General features: G+C 33.6%; 1 protein-coding gene across 6 annotated transcripts in view; it reads right to left on the reverse strand.

Annotated features, from left to right (window-relative positions):
* Nucleotides 1–16,946, reverse strand: part of HERC4 (HECT and RLD domain containing E3 ubiquitin protein ligase 4) — a 110,864-nt gene that overhangs the window by 51,350 nt on the left and 42,568 nt on the right. For all 6 annotated transcript variants that reach the window (XM_045569246.1, XM_045569245.1, XM_045569248.1 and 3 more), the window contains 6 exons: nt 12,289–12,449; nt 3,529–3,605; nt 2,819–2,943; nt 1,969–2,028; nt 1,742–1,853; nt 1,020–1,209 (listed from right to left, as the gene is read on the reverse strand). In XM_045569246.1, coding sequence (XP_045425202.1) covers nt 1,020–1,209; nt 1,742–1,853; nt 1,969–2,028; nt 2,819–2,943; nt 3,529–3,605; nt 12,289–12,449 — 725 coding nt within the window. The remainder of the gene's footprint in view (nt 1–1,019; nt 1,210–1,741; nt 1,854–1,968; nt 2,029–2,818; nt 2,944–3,528; nt 3,606–12,288; nt 12,450–16,946) is intronic.

Here is a 16,946-nt window from a genome sequence, read left to right on the forward strand (position 1 = left end):
AATGTTTTAGAAGTTAGAATTTATAATTTTCAAACAAATCACATTTTAAAACTATAATGCTCTAATATTTAAGGATTTTTCCAAGTCGTATCTTTCAATTTAATATATGGTTGAAATACTGTGAACCACCTTTAAAATGCAAGCTTCAAACACAGAAGCTGAACAATAAAGTGTAACATATCTGTCCTTCCCCACATTCACTATTTGTTACTATGAACACTATAATCCTGTGAAGCAGGTAGAAAGACTACAAAAGCCTCGGACAAGAAGGAAGCAATACTCTTGTTAAGTCCCCGCTTCACTCTTCCATTTCCCTCAGATTCCAGCATTCTACCCCCTGCTGTTGCTTCCTCTACTCACCCCTCAGCCTTACAGTTCTTGTACTGATTTTATTACTTCTATGTATCTTAGCTCCACATATCCAATAAATACTTTTATAAAGGAAAGCACTGGATTAAATGTAGCAAGCAAACTACAGAGATGAAATCCATACAATTAGAAAAATTTAGGTGAGAAAAGTTTAGGCCAAAAAACCAGAGCAATAGAGACAGAACTACAAGATCAGATGAGCAGTAAAATCTTGTCTATAGGCAGAGAAATAAAACCAAACATCAGAAAATCAGCAAGTAAAGGAAACAAGGCAAAAGGTTGACATCAGGGTTAAAGAAAGATTTAAAACCCATGTTTGTTCAGTTTTAATTGCTCCTCCTCCTTTAATAGCAAGATTACTCTGAAGGCGATGAGGGACAAGAATATGGACCAACGGCTTTTATCTTTCCTAATATTGTCTCTACTGTTATGTTTGATTAAACTTCTATATCTAACATGCTTTGCCTTCAACAACTCCACCAACTAGAATCAAATGACTAGACTTGAAGGCAACAAAAAGAAAAACAAATTTATCTTTCCCTAAGACAATGTCAAATAAGCAGGGCAGCAAAATTTCAAACAGCAAAAAAATAAGAACTTATAAGCATTTTCATTTAAAAAGTTTTGAAAGAAAATATTAAAATTCTTACCAAGTACTTTCAGTGGTGCCTTTTCTAGGTTCACAAGAGCTGTACCAAAGGGAATTGCTATTGTTGTGAAATTGTTGGAATCACTCATCAGGGGACATTCTGGTAGAGTAAGATAAAACCTCAATGCTTCAACATCAGGTAAGGAGCTAGTCAGTTTAGGAATAAGATTCTTTTCCAAACTAGCTGCCACCTATATTTTGACAAAAAGTAAAACCTACTTCATTTAAAATGAATGCACTTTCAGAAAAAAAAAAAAAAGAAAGAAAGAAAGGAAGAAAAGAAAGAAAAACTCTTGTACTACAGCAAACATGAAATGGTGAAGGAAAAAAAAGACAATCTCTTACAATGAATGTATTCTGGAGCACAATAAAAATTAATGCCTAAGCATTGCTAAGAGAATTCAAAAAATCTTGTGTGCAAGTCTCAATTTAAACTCTCTACCTATATATGCAGATTTACCCAACATGGTAACGTTAAGTAATTCAGAGTCTGCTACAAACATCTGAAAAGATTTATGGACATTTGAAAGCTAAATTACAAATGCTTTAAAAAAAAAAAACCTTATTTTAATGCTTTATTAGTGTATTTAATACAACTACCCAAATTACATCATAATGAAGAGTCTGTGAAACTGCAAAGTTGATTAAGCCATAAACTTATAAAACATTTAACAAAAAACTCAACAGATAATAATGTAAATATAAAATACTTTAAAAACAAACCTGCTGAGATATCTGTGGATGATCAGGTTGTATAAGTTTGTGGAATAAAAGCCTAGCAGTATTCATATCAACCCCTGAAAACTTGGTGCCTGTTCTATAGTGATCATCATTGCTTTAAAAAAATTAAAGAGAAATAGAAAATGTTAAAATTATTTCATTTCCTATTTCATATATTATTTAATATAATAAATTTGAAAATTTCAGCATATCAAGGAATTGACACTTACCTAACAGCTAGAAAACTTCCATTTAGGCAACCAGAGGAAGAAAATGTTCCATCTATCTCACTAAAAAGAAATTAAAAAAAAATTTTTTTAAATCACAAAATGAGAAATTTAACTGTTCACCTTTCTTTTTTTAATAAAAATTAAAATGAATATTTAATCTAATATTTAATGCTAGAGCACTCCTCTAACCAACACACAGTTAGAATACATTAGAATTATTTAAATTATTAAAGACTGATTAAATAATACTTGATGAAGGTATTACTAAGAAAGTAGTATTTCTCAAATATTACTTTCATCCTCTGATTTATTAAAACACATTTTTAACATAAGCCTGCATGTTTAACTTTTTAAATTCCACATGGGATTTTCCGAAAAATTTTAATTTGGGAAAACAATCTAGAATAACAAAACTGCTTATCAAATACAACCCCTCACCCTAAATACCAACACCAACAAAAAACCAACAAAAAAAATCCTAAGTACTGGACAAGTTAGTCTATTAACAAAATATTTAAGAAAAAGTAATACTCAAGTCTTCTATGGAGCATAAAAGTTAAGATAGTAACCATTAATGAAGCCCAAAACAAACACTTTTCAAACCCAATACTAAAATGCTACATTTAATATTGTTATCATTTAACATACCTTATTATATGAAAAGACTTACACAAATTTAAATAAGATCTTTTAAAATATTCTGGAAATTCTAGACATTTAAATATTTTATATATTCAGTGAGTGATATTCAATGAAATATATATTTAAATGAAAACTCCCAAGTAAAGATTGCTCTACCATAAGGTTGACAGTTGTATTTGTCTTTGTGTTGGTAAAATGTTTCTCTTACTTGGCTATCTCCACAGGAAACCTTCCAGAAGGGTAGCTCAGCCATTTTTGAATTAGAGCTTCATTCACTGTCCAGATCTGCTTTGAAGGATCAGGATATCGAAAATCATCTGGTGGTCCACAGTTCTAAATTAAAGTAAGGAGATAGTCAGAGGGGAGAGATACAGTATGTAACTCAAAACCAAGAACCCCCCACTATGTACTCGTTTTTTTAAATAGAAGTAAATCTCTATATTAAACACCTGAAACAAAAACTTAACAAATCAGTCAGAAAAAATCTATAGACTTGAGGGGAAAAAATTTGAGGCAATTACTCTATAACATATAAAGAACATTAATATGGGTTTTAAATATTCCTCAAAGCCAGGCGTGGTGGCTCAGCCCTGTAATCCCAGCACTCTGGGAAGCTGAGGTGGGAGGATCACTTGAGGCCAGGAGTTCAAGAACAGCCTGGGCAACACAGCAAGACCCCAAATTAGCCAGGTATGGTGATACATGCCTATAGTCCTAGCTACTCAGGAGGCTGAGAAAGGAGGATTGCTTGAGCCCAGCAGTTTGAGGCTGTGGTGAGCTATGATCTCATCACTGCACTCTAGCCTTGGTAATAAAGCAAGACCCCATCTCTAAGAAAAAATAAAATAAAATAAATAAAAATAAAAATTCCTCAAAATTATTGGAGCTAAGTACTTATTTATATGACTATATCATTACCTGGGGACTAGAGTAATGTGAAAAGCTTTGATCTCCCCCTGAGAAAATTCTTTTTACACAGAAATATTCTTCAGAATCTGTAATAAAAATAAAATGTAAAACATTAAAATACAAGATTTATATCATATCTGTTATCCTACTCTCGACCCCTTCCCCTTGATGGACTAATTCTTCACCTTATATTATTTGTGACCATGGCTGCTACAGAATTATAAATTCTTTTCAAGGAAAAGATCACATCTCAATTCCCTTGAATATTCCCTACTACCAAGCACAATGTTTTATTTGTAAAAAAAACTCAGTAAATATTTGTCAATATGAATACACAATATAAATAAAAATAATCTAGCTTAGAACATACCAATAATAAGAGCTTCAGACTTCAGAACATTAATATGGTAAAATTTCCCCAAGTCACAAGAATGCTAAGGCCAAAAACAACCTTTAAGAACACATTAAAAGGGTAAATCAGTATTAAATAAGGTGATCGCTCAACTTAAAATCTTTTTTCTACATCATTATCACAATTCTACATGAACTTCATTTCCTCAAAAGACTTAGCAAGATGTTATTCATTTATTTCTAAAATATGATTTTGCCCTACATAAATAATGCCCCAGAAGATCGATGACTAATCTACAGTACACAAATGGGTTTCTGGAGGCTATGAGTTAGGTACCAAAAGTTAAGTCTCCTTCATTTCCTTTTAATTACTAGTCCAAAAAGTTTGAGAAACCTAGTCACTTGTCCTATACAGCTTCCTGTTTCCTGTTTAGGTTTCTCCGAACATCTACTTTGTCCTCTATATGTTCTATAAATTGGTAGTTGACTCTAGAGAGGCTTCAATCATGGTTTGATTTCTTTCAGTAAAACTACTACACATGGGGAGGGGGCTGTTCTTCCATCAAGAAGCATAATTCCTTTCAGAAGAATTTTGGTTGAGTTCCTTTTTATGACACTAGGAAGCACTGATGTTCAAGCTTAGACAATTCATTCACAGTGGGTTGAAAATGGTGACATGCTAGTATTACTTCTTCATCTTACAGCTGGACCATTAGCTTCCTCCTATCTATTACACAGTTATCCTATACAAAAAAGGGAGGACTAATGCTTGATCTTTTGCATTTATTTACTGTATTGCAGCTTTTTAAATTTGCATTTCCTTTATATGAAAGAGGGTAATAATTTTTGCATGTTCCTTAGAAACATCAATTTCTTCTTTGGGAAATTTCTAATAATTTCGTTATCTATTCTATCAGATACCTTTATATTTGTCTTATTTATCTGTTAGGTATCTTACCGTTTTTCTCAACAATATGTATGAGCACTCTGGATATTCAGGATACTAACTTTAGGTTGTAATTGCTACAAATATTTTTCCAAATAATTGTTTGCTTAATTTTGACTCACAGAACATTTACTATTCCATTTAGTCAAATATATTTATCTAATTCTTTATGACAATTTTCATTGTATTTATGCTGAGAAAGGCTTTTCCTAACTTCAAATCACAGAATTACTTTCTTAACTTTTTACTCTTTAATCCATCTATAATTTATTTTAGCACATTGTGAGGTTAGGATCTAAACTGACCTTTCTGTCTCCAATTTTGTATGCTAAGTAATTCTTCCCCCTTCTCTACAGATTAGCCATGCCTTGTTTTAATATTTATGAAAAGGCACTACCTCTTTCACATATACCACACACTCTAAACAATTTTGGCACTCTTTCTCTATCCCAAAGTGTCCTAAAAATCCCTCTCAACACTTGCAGCAGCCATTACCAAGCAACTGAAGTTTGAACTTGAAACAAAACCTACATATAATACCTATACAAGGATTTTTTCCCCTGAACTTTCCATTAAATTATAATGATCTGAATGTCTATGTATATACAGTTTTATAGCTAGTGATGTCACATCTAGGAGTGCTGATTCACTTTCTTATTCTTTACAAAATACATTGTCAAGGAAAATTGTGAAGACCTTGAAATAAACCAAAAAAAAAAAAAATAGAGTCTTGATTGGGGCACTGTTTAGAATTATTTCCACCTTTCACTGTCTTTCAGCTATTTACAATTCTGTAAATTGTACTTCTACTTAGGAACAGTATAGTGACAGAGATACAACTGTGTATGTGCTTTTGTTTTTACAAGGAAAAAGAGTAGTTTGGATGGTCTCTGAACTCCTTCCCACTCTTAAGATTTATTCAGGACCCCAAAGGGCTTCTGTTTATGTGGGTTAAAATCATTAATACTTAATGTACTAGAACTTACAATTAAGAAATTTTAAAAAATACTGATTTGATGAGCAATAATGAATCCACTACATGTTAATATAGAAAACATCTTAATATTAATATGAACATCATTTTCACCTTATAAATACTCTGAGGAAAGTGTCAGTTTGTTCCAAAATACAAAAGAACTACAGACTCAACTTGGTAAATTAATTTTATTTGCTTCAGTTTATACCTGACTCTGAATGAAATTATAAAATGTGTTAAAAATCTTAGCAAAGTTCACTCAATTTTGAAGGACCTGCTCCCTGATAGTTTACTGATAAATGCCTACAATATAAAATGTTCTTTACTTTTTGTGTAATCAGCTAGATAGCAAATATTCTCTTACTAGAATAATCTTTTATGCTTTATGTTGACTTTATTACCTTTCACTATTTAAGAAGATAAAAAGAACAGTTTCTTCACTTATGAAAGAGCTAAAGTTCTATTCAATCATATTATCATCTATATTTAAATATTTTGTCATTTTAGTAAAATATTATTTCTCAAGCACCATGATCATATCTTAATGATGTATCCAAATTCCCTCTCATACTTATTTTTGCCTTCCTATGAAGCGCTGAATTGTGTACCCCACAAAATTCATGTCTGAAGCTCTAACTCCCAGTACACTTCAGAAATGTGATTGTATTTGGAGACAAGGTCTTTAAAGAGGTGATTATTAATATGAGACCATTAAGGTGGGACCCTTAATCCAATATGACACTTATAAAAGGAGGAAAAAATAGTTAGCCCTCTGTATTCAAGGGTTCTACATCTGCAGATTCAACCAACGATGGATGGAAAATATTTTTTAAAAAATTCAACAAAAAATATATATAAAAAACCAATATAGCATAACGACCATTTACATAGCATTTACACTGCATTAGGTTAAGTAATCCTGAGAAGATTTAAGGCATATGGGAGGATATGCATTGGTTAAATACAAATACTATGCCATTTTATAGAAGGGACTTGAGCATCATGGATTTTGCTGTCCACAGGGGGTCCCAGAACCAATTCTCTCACGGATACCAAAGGACAACTGTACCAAGGATGCGCACACACACACACAGGCCATGAGAGTAAAAAAGTGACCATCTGGAAGCCAAGGAGAGAGGCCTCAGAAGAAACCAGACCTACATACAAACTCTTTGATCATGGACTTCAACCCTCCAGAACTGTGAGAAAACAAATTTCTGTGGTTACACCACTCAGTCTATGGTTATTTTGGCCTATCAAACTAATATACTTCCTAAAATTACATCTTAAATATAGGAAAAAATAAAACTCCCAAGATATCTTTTACACCTAACAATATATTTGAGATTTCTCAGAGAAGCCTTAGAAAATCACAAAGATTTGTTCTTTTAACATATAAAAAAAGAAAAAAGCCAGAAATAATTATGCTTGTTTGATGTTTTACTGTTATAAGGGTTGCAAGGGAAGAGTCGTCAAATCAGAAAAGATGCTTAGCCTTCCCCTAGGTTCAATTTATATGAGATAATGTAATTAATATAAATATTCAAAAATTGTTCCCTTTAGGAGAAGTCCCTGGAGATACATCAATGTCCTTGCTTTCCATAATAGGTTTACACATTAAGGGAAATACTATTCAACTCTCATGAAATAGTTCTGTCGAATTTTCCTATATTTATCTAAGTTATGGTGGTACTTTGACTGATATTAGACACTAACAGTATAGTATGATCAATCCTAATTTCAGTTATTATTTAAAATGTTTTCTGGCACAATCTTACTGCTCTAATTCACATATTCTATGCCAGTGGTTCTCAAAGGGGGCTGTACTTCAGAGTTACACATGGAGTTTTATAAAAATGTATATGTCTAGACTCAATCCTAGACTTACCAAATCTCTTGATATTCTTAGTGTATTCCTGGTATGTTGGGTCTGAGGATTATTATGTTATTTATCTCAAGATTTTTTGGGCTATAAAAGGTTATGCTCATCTATATTTATATATCAGATTTAAGAGTTACCGAGTTCTTTGAAAATAGGTTTAATTATCTTTAGAAACATTTTATTTAATTTTTGGAATAATCTGTTTTGTACACCACAGAAACAACCAAATTTCCCTGTCAGTAGTATTATTCTTAATATGAACCTTCATTAGATCATACCACTTAATAATTATCAGTAATGTTAGCCATAGTCATTTTAAGCCTCTGTTATCTATTAGTTTCTGTTTACTCTGATGCTTTCCTAAAGACTCTCCTATAAGCTACAGGCCAGAGTTTGTGTTTTCAACAAAGAAGGAAAGTCTCAGAGCCCTGTGAAAAGGATTGCAGATGGTACTTGAAACAATTTATATATCAAAGATAGACACTTGGGTACAGGCTTCTGAAGAGATACCTCTTAAATAATTGTCAAAACATAACAGTGAGCTACACTAGGATTTCTTATACTCTTTCTTGTTAGTTAAGACACAGTTTCATAAAACTGCTAACCCAAGATCCAGTAGAATAAAAATTTACTACATAAGAATGAATAAATTAATGAAGAAAAATTTATTGTGGTTATCTGTCTGGAATAATGTTTAGTTCTGCTTTAATATGTTCTGTTTTCTGGATATTTAAGGGGGTCATTTCTCCCTTCTAAAGTTATCTAGACATCTAAAATTATCAAAACGATTTTACAAACTCTGCTTTGGTAAACTAAAAGAAAAATTTAAAAATGGTATCTGATTCTCAGTGATGCCCAGAATTCAATGAGAATTCAAACTCTTACTAAGTCTCCCTTTTTTTATTAGTAATATAGTTATTTGCATAGGTTCAATAAGAATCTGTTCCCTTGCTTACTAGAATATAATTGAACAAATCAATTATACAACCAAAGACTTATCTTTAGCATCATATTTGAGAATGATGGTCTATTCAATTAGATATGACAGGTCATTTTAAGGAATGAAGTTTACCTATATTTATGGAAGTGATGCCTACAACACCCTCTGTGCAGCAAAGGATTAGCTCAGCAGGTCTGAGATGTTGTTATGGATTGAATTGAGTCTCCCCAAAATTTATATGTTGAAATTCTAATCCCCATTAACTCAGAGTGTGTCCTTATTTGGAAATAAGGTCACTGCAGATGTAATTAGCTAACCTGAGGTCATAATAGAGTAGGGTGAGCCCCTAACCCAATATGACTGGTGTCCTTATGTCCTTATAAAAGGAGGAAATTTGGATAAAGACACGCACACACAGAGAATGCTATGTGACGATGAAGGCAGAAATCTACAAGCTAAGGAATGCAAAGATTGACAATAAACCACCAGAAGCTAGGAAACATGTAACATCTTCTCCCTCATAGCCTTCAGAAGGAACCAACTCTAATTTAGGACTTCTAGCCTGCAAAACTGTGAGCCAATAAATGTGTGTTGTTCAAGCCACCCAATTTGTAGTAGTTTGTTACAGCAGCCCTAGCAAACTAATACAGTTGTTTAAATTTCACACATTCTAAAACCGCCCCCGCCCCCCTTGCTTGGCTCCAGGGAGATACTCTCTAAACCACTGGAATATCCCTCCTGTTAAGAAAGTCTTTGTTTACTCATGGCCTTGGACACACCAGTTTATGACAACAATGGGATTTATGGTGAGGGCCATGGGTTTGACCTCTGGAGGAGCTGAAAACAGTAAATTAAATTCACATTTAACTAGTTTTTATTCTATACAGCTCTAGTACAGTACAAAGTGATTATTAACAATTTTTATACTTTTTTACTGTGGTAAAATATATATTACATAAAACTTACCATTTTAACTATTTTATGTGTACAATTCAGTGTCATCAAGTATATCATGGTTTGCAACCATAATCACTAACCATTTCTGGAACTATTTTATCCTCCAAAACGGAAACTCATTAAATAATAATTTTCCATTCCCTCCTCACCCCTAGCCACTGGTAACCACCATTTTACTTTCTATCTCTATGAATCTGACTTCTAGATAGCTCATATAAGTGAAATCATACAATATTTGTCCTTCTGTGTCTGTCTTCTTTCACTCAGCATGTTCTAAAGTTCACTCATACTATAGCATGTACAAAAATTTCATTCCTTTTTATGGTTAAACAATATTCCACTATATGTGTATACCATATTTTTTCAGCTATTCACCTGCTGATGGACACTTGGGTTGTTTCCACATTTTGGCTACTATGTATCAACAATTTTCTGATGAACCTAAATTGGAGCCAAAACAACCAATTTTAATATTCCAATTTCTTTCCCATTTTAATGCACATAATCTCAAGGTCTGTGCTTTTGGAGGTTAAAAAAAAATGCATCCTTAAGTGACAACTTTATAAATACAAATACATTATTCCTTACAGTAGCCATACCACTTAAAATTACAAAATCTCTTTGCTACATTATTAACAATGCCTTCTGTGGAAAAAAATAATAAGATGAAACACCAACATGTCGCTAAGGACACAAGAAAAATAATACTGCTAAAAAAATGCATGCTCTAAACCTAAGAGTAACTGAAAGAAAATTAAGCCATAGTTTAAAAACAAAATCACAAAAACAAAACAAGAAAAATGATAATATCATATGCTGACCTTTGCTAAAAAGGAGCACAACTGAAAGTCTTTTAATATAAAAAAAATTACTCAAGGTTATTCACAGTAAAAAGTTACGGACCTTTGCACATGTCATCTTTTATAGTATGCTCAAGCTCATCATTGTGAATGGGTAAAATCTACAACACACACACGTGCACACACACGTGACTCAAGTTTCACATAACTTTACAGAAAACCCAGGATTCTGGTTTCTACCAATAGATACAATAAATGAGAAAACAATTCTGAGGAATACTTAGGGATGGTAAAATATAAAAAGAGAAAGCACATCTTGGTTTCAGCATGTCAACAAAATGAATTAGAAAATAGCATTCAAATATTTCAAACTCTTTAGTAAATTAATGTCAATGAAAAAAATAAAATAATAGAACATAAAAATAAATAAAGGCCAGACATGGTGGCTCACAATCATAATCCCAGCACTCTGGGAGGCCGAGGTGGAAGATCTCTTAAACCCAGGAGTTCAAGACCAGCCTGAGCAACACAGTGAAACCCTACTCTCTATCAAAAAAAAAAAAAAAAAGAAGAAAAATTAGTCCGGTGTGGTGGCACCTGCCTGTAGTCCCAGCTAACTTGGGAGGCTAAGACAGGAGGATCATTTGAGCCCAGGAGTTCGAGGTTAAAGTGAATTGTCGTCATACTACTACACTTCCAGCCTGGGCAGCAGAGCAACACCCTGCCTCCAAAAGAATTTTAAAAATAAAAGAAAGGAAAACGAAAAGGAAAAGGAAAAGGAAAAGGAAAGGAATACAGGTTTGGTTAAAGTAGCAAGGATATAAAAAGCAAACTTAAAAATTTTAATATTTTGAATAAGTAATTGATTTATATAGTTCAAATTTTTAAAAACAGAAAATAATATACAATTTAAAACTCTTATATATACCCAAAAGAACTAAAAACAGTATCTCAGAGATACTTGTACACCCATGTTCACAGCAGCATTATTCACAATTGCCAAAAGGTGATGCAATCCAATTGTCTGCTAACAAATGAATAAACAAAATGTGGTACAGGCATACCTTGTAAATATTTTGGGTTTGGTTACAGACGACTACAATAAAGTGAATACGCCAATAAAGCAAGTCACATGAATTTTTGGTTTCTCTGTTCATAAAAAGTTACACTATACTGTAGTTTATTAAGTGTGCAAAAGCATTATATCTAAAAGAAAAGTCTATATACCTTAATTTAAAAATACTTTATTTGTTAAAAAATGCTAACAATCATCTGAACCTTCATCAAGTACTAATCTTTTTGCCAGTGGAGGGTCTTGCCTCAATGTTGATGGCTACTGATCAGGGTAGTGGCTGCACCAATTTTTCTTTTTTGAGTCACAGAAACAATAGAATGGTGCTTGCCAAAGGCCAGGCCAGGAGGAGGAAGGAATAGAGAGTTGTTTAATGGGGATAGACTTTTAGTTTTGCAAAATGAAGAATTCTAGAGATTGGTTACATAACAATGTGAATATACAAAAGAACACTGAATTGTACACTTAAAATGATTACATTTGCAAATTTTGTTACGTATATTTTACCACAATTTTAAAAAACTCCCTCCCACTTAAAAATGATTGCATTTGCAAATTGTATGTTATATATATTTCACAATTAAAAAAAAAAAACTCCCTCCCACTGGTATCTAGCCATCACCTAGTTCCCATATGATCCATTCGCTGGAATTACTTTTATTACTTTATTTACCCAGAATTTCCTTATGCACATATAAGTAAATATAAGCAAACTAAGCAACCATATACATTGTTAACAGTGTATTTTAGAATTCTTTCAAATACAGAAAGTTCATCATTTAAGACAAACATTTTTAACAAGAAGGTTAATATGTACAGCAAAGCTTTGATATAATAGAACTTACCAATATCTGGCAGACATTGTCCATTATAAGGGAACCAATTTCCTTTTACAGTGAAGGGACTTTTCCTGTTGCTTGTTGAACCAGTTCCTAGCTGTCCATTACCACCAAGCCCAAAAGAGTAAATTCGTCCTGATGAAGGAACAAAAGCAGAAGTGTGCTGCCTAGAGTAAAATGATAGAAAACCTCAGACTTAATGTTACCTTCCAAACAATTTACATTGAGAAAAGCATAGCAAATACAGTCTTAATCTATACTAAATGAATTCTATATCACACAGGTAGTCTGCATAAGCATAGTCCAGAAAATATCCACAAATGTCCACATTTAAAAAGACCCAGATCTATACTGAAATCCCTTACAATAATAGATGATTCAGCACCACAGTAGCGTCTATATTGTCCCAGGAAGCCCTGCTCCCCTTCTAGCCAAGAGCTATAGTCTTGAAAGCCCACCATTTGGGCACCACCCAAAAGTTTTAGGGTAAGAACCATGTAATCTAGTACCAATCAGAAGATTGGTATATATACCAATGCACAACAGAAACAATGTTTCCTTTCTCCTGGGGAAACTGATCCTTACAGGTACGTACCCAGACTCCTCTGGAGGTACTATAGTAAAGGTAAACCTACGAAACCACAGAATCATAGCTGAAGATGACCCACCAATCTACTGAGTAAACTCATCCAACTCCCTCTGATGTTTCACTATGTTTAGGAATGGATTAAATGTGATCATCCAGGTTTAGGTTTTGTATTCCTCAGTATAAGGTTTTATGTCTTCAATCAAGTCTGGAAAATTCTCAAGCATTATTTTAATAAATAATCTCTCTCCCATTCATTCCTCTCTTGTTCTAGAATAGAATTAGACAAATGTTGGACCTTTCCAATATATGCTACCAGTCTCTTAATCTCTCTTTTATCTGCATGCTCTTATGAGTAATTTCTCTGAATATATCAAATCACTACTTTTCTGTTTAGCAGTATGTCCAACCTGCTGTTTTACTTATCCATTGAATTTTAAATTTCAATGATGATGCTTTAACTCATTTCTAGAAGGTTTTTTTCCCAATCCCTAGAAAAACTCTAGAAGGATTTTTTCCCCATTAATTTATATATTGTAAATTATAATAAATACATGCACCAACCTGAACTACTTTGTATTAATTTCTTGGATTATGAGGTTTTCAAGTATACACTCAAGCTCCAAACCCACTTTAGGACAGCCCTGTAGTTACAAATTCTCAGGGGAGTTCCATATCAAGAACCAGGCCAAGGACAGAAACGCTCCTTACGTCAGCAGGGAAATATTTCATTGTGTACCCTTCCCATGAGATGGTTTTATTGGGAAGACATGGCATCTCAGATCTCACTTTTGCTTCTGTCAGGTCTTAGATTTCATCTCCTGCCCCAAACTTCTTTGCCATCTGTAGTATATTGTTTATTCTTCTCCCTATACCCATATTCTATACAATACGACTTTTGCAGCTGTTCCCACAAAGGTGGGGATCTCCATGTCCTAAATCTGGGTCCTAATCTACAGCTTGCTTTGGCCAACAAAATGCAACAGAAGCAACAGTGCCTCAGTTCTGAGTCTATGCCTCACAAGTGGCTTTACACTCCTAGGAATCCTGCTCTACCACTGTAAGAATTATTCAAGGTTAGCAGATGAAGGATGAGATACAATGCAGAACAGAGACAAGCAGTCTCATCCTAGATTTCCAATCCCTAGCCAGATCATCAGCTGATCATCCGAGCCCAGCTAAATCCAGACAAAATTACTGTAACACGGAATTATTAGATAAATAAATAACTTTTTAAGCCACTAAGTTTTAGGGTGATTTGTTTAGCACTATAAGCTAATTAATACATTACCTAGACTGGCAAATTCTTTCAGAGTAGTTCCAGAGTCAATTTAAACTAACAGCTTTGGTTTTCAAATTTGTTTTTGCCATGGGGAATTTCCTTTACTGCCCGGCAAACTCACCTGTGCTATTTAAAAGGTATTTTGATTCAAAAGAGTTTTCAGATTACTAGATTGCTAGATTACTAGAAAACTAAGTAGAATCTAACCATCTTCTCTCAGAGCCAGATGAGTCAATGTCAATCAAAAGTTTTTAAAGCAAGGCTACCTTTTTAACAAAGCAAATGTTAAATGGAATCATTGCATTTAAAATAGACAAATTACTATGGTTGAACGACTGCCCATATGGTTAACATTGTCCATTCTGCCTCCCCTAAGCAGCAGCCACTGTGACATCTCAAAGGAACACATCAATAGTTTAAAAATTACTGTAATACTAGTTTATTAAAACTCCTCTTAAAACTGGTCTACTAAAGCAGTAGACCAGTGGCCTTAACCCTGGCTTAAAATGGGAATCATCTGGGAGCAAATCTGGGCAATGGCATGTATTGTTTTAAAACTCTCCAAGTGATCAGAGTGGGAAGTTAGGGTTCAGAGCCACTGAATGAACATAACTATCTTAAGCCCTAAATTTGACATAATAGCTCAAAAAGCATTACATTATACTACTAGAATATGAACTTTTTCCTTTTGGAGCATCTCCTGATGGATTCACATCTCTAGTACTCCTTGACTGCTTCCTTCAGGAGGTGTCTGACAATTATTCAATAAGGAAATAATACATATTTTGTATAGTACTGACCACTTGAAAGTCAAATTGGTCAAAATACCAGATACCTACCTAAATTCCTTCTGTAGGATATTCTTATATCTCAATATGCAACTGAAAATTCACCCTTGATCCAACAGTTACATGAATAAAATTGCTGAAAAGAACTGGGTTTACAAAGCTAAGAATGACTATTCAAATCATGCACATTTTAACTGTTAAGAATTACAAAATTGGCCAACAGTAAATAATTTATGATATTTCACAAGAGACTAATAAAATATTTCACCTAAAAAATGATCTAAATTTACTACCTTGTAGTACTAAGCATGCACATTCCTATCGTTGCCTGATGGTGGTTAAACAGAATATATTCCCTATACCTTAACTTTGGCCATCTAAGTTGCTTTTGGTATATAAGATTTCAGTGCATGTGATGCAAGTAGAAGCTTGAGATGTACTGTGCAGTTGAGTTTGACTTCTTGTGCATTTGCCATCATCAAGAGAATAAAATACCCAGAGGCAGCCCACTGCTTCTCTGGAATGGGCCCAAGAATGAAACATGTAACAAAGTCAACCCATCTGAAACATAGCCCGGGCAAAGCCACCTCAGTGAACAGGCAGCTTGAAACAGAACTGCCCCAGTATTAACTTGTAGCCCAAATAAGAGCCACTCCAGCTAACCTAAGGCCTGAGGAAGAACCACTTTAACTGAACTACAGAGTAAGAAATAAATATTTACTATTACATGTCACTGACGTGTGCACAAGAGACTGATACAGACATTGTAAATTTTATGTCAATAAGTTTAAAATTGGGCAAAATGAAAAAACCATGAAAAATTTAATTTCTACATAATTGACTCAAGAAAATAAAAGCTACCTTACAGCCATTAAAGAAACTAAATGATGTGTTAAAAATTCTTAAAAAAAAAAAAGCCAGGCCAAGATGGCTTAAATGACAAGTTCTACCAACATCTCAAGCTGTTATGTTTTTGTGCCTTAGGTCTAAGTCTGTTATGCATCGTGAATTAATTTTTATGAGTGGCGAGAGGTGTAGGTGCTTGTTTCAGCCTTCTGTATGTGGTCACCCAATTTTCCCAGCACCATATATTGATTCTTTACCCCAGTGTATGTTTTTGTCTGCTTTGCCAAAGATCAAAGGGCAATATGAGGATGGATTCATATGTGAGTACTCTGTTCTGATCCATAGATATATGTCTCTGTTTTTTGTGCCAGTACCAAGCTGTTTTGGTTATTATAGCCTTGTAGTATAGCTTGAAGTCTAGTAAAATGATGCTTCCTGATTTGTTCTTATTACATAAGGATGAATTAGCTATTCAGGGTCTTTTCTGGTTCCATATGAGGCGTGGAAATATTTTTTCTAGGTCTGCGAAAAATAATGTTGGTATTTTAATGGGGATTGCATTGAATCTGCAAATCACTTTGGGTACTGAAGACATTTTACCAATGTTGATTCTGTGGATCCATGAGCATGATATGTTTTTCCATCTGTTTACATCCTCTGCAATTTCTTTCCTCAGAGTTTTGCAGTTCTCCCTATAGAGGTCTTTCACCACCTTAGTTAAATATTTTCCTAGGTATTTTATTTTCTTTGTTGCTATCATGAAAGGTATTGCATCTTTGATTTGATTCTCAGCTTTACTGTTATCGGCATACATGAAAGCTACTGATTTGTGTACATTGATTTTGTAGCCTGAGACTTTGCTGAATTTATTAATTCCAGGAGTCTCTTTGTTGAGTCTTTTGGATTTTCTAGATATAAAATCATATTGTCAGCAAAGAGCAATAGTTTGACCTCTTCTTTCCCCATTTCGATACTCTTGATTTCCTTCTCTTGTCCGATTGCTCTGGTTAGGACTTCCAGTATTATGTTGAATAGAAGTGGTGATAGTGAGCATCCTTGTCTTGTCCCAGTTCTATAAAAGAACGCTGCATATGATTTTTGACAATTGTGTTTAGACGATTCAATGCGGGGAAGAGTCTTTTCAACCAATAGTGCTGAGAAA

The sequence above is a fragment of the Lemur catta genome, chromosome 14, assembly GCF_020740605.2.
Source record: "Lemur catta isolate mLemCat1 chromosome 14, mLemCat1.pri, whole genome shotgun sequence".
NCBI lineage: Eukaryota > Metazoa > Chordata > Mammalia > Primates > Lemuridae > Lemur > Lemur catta.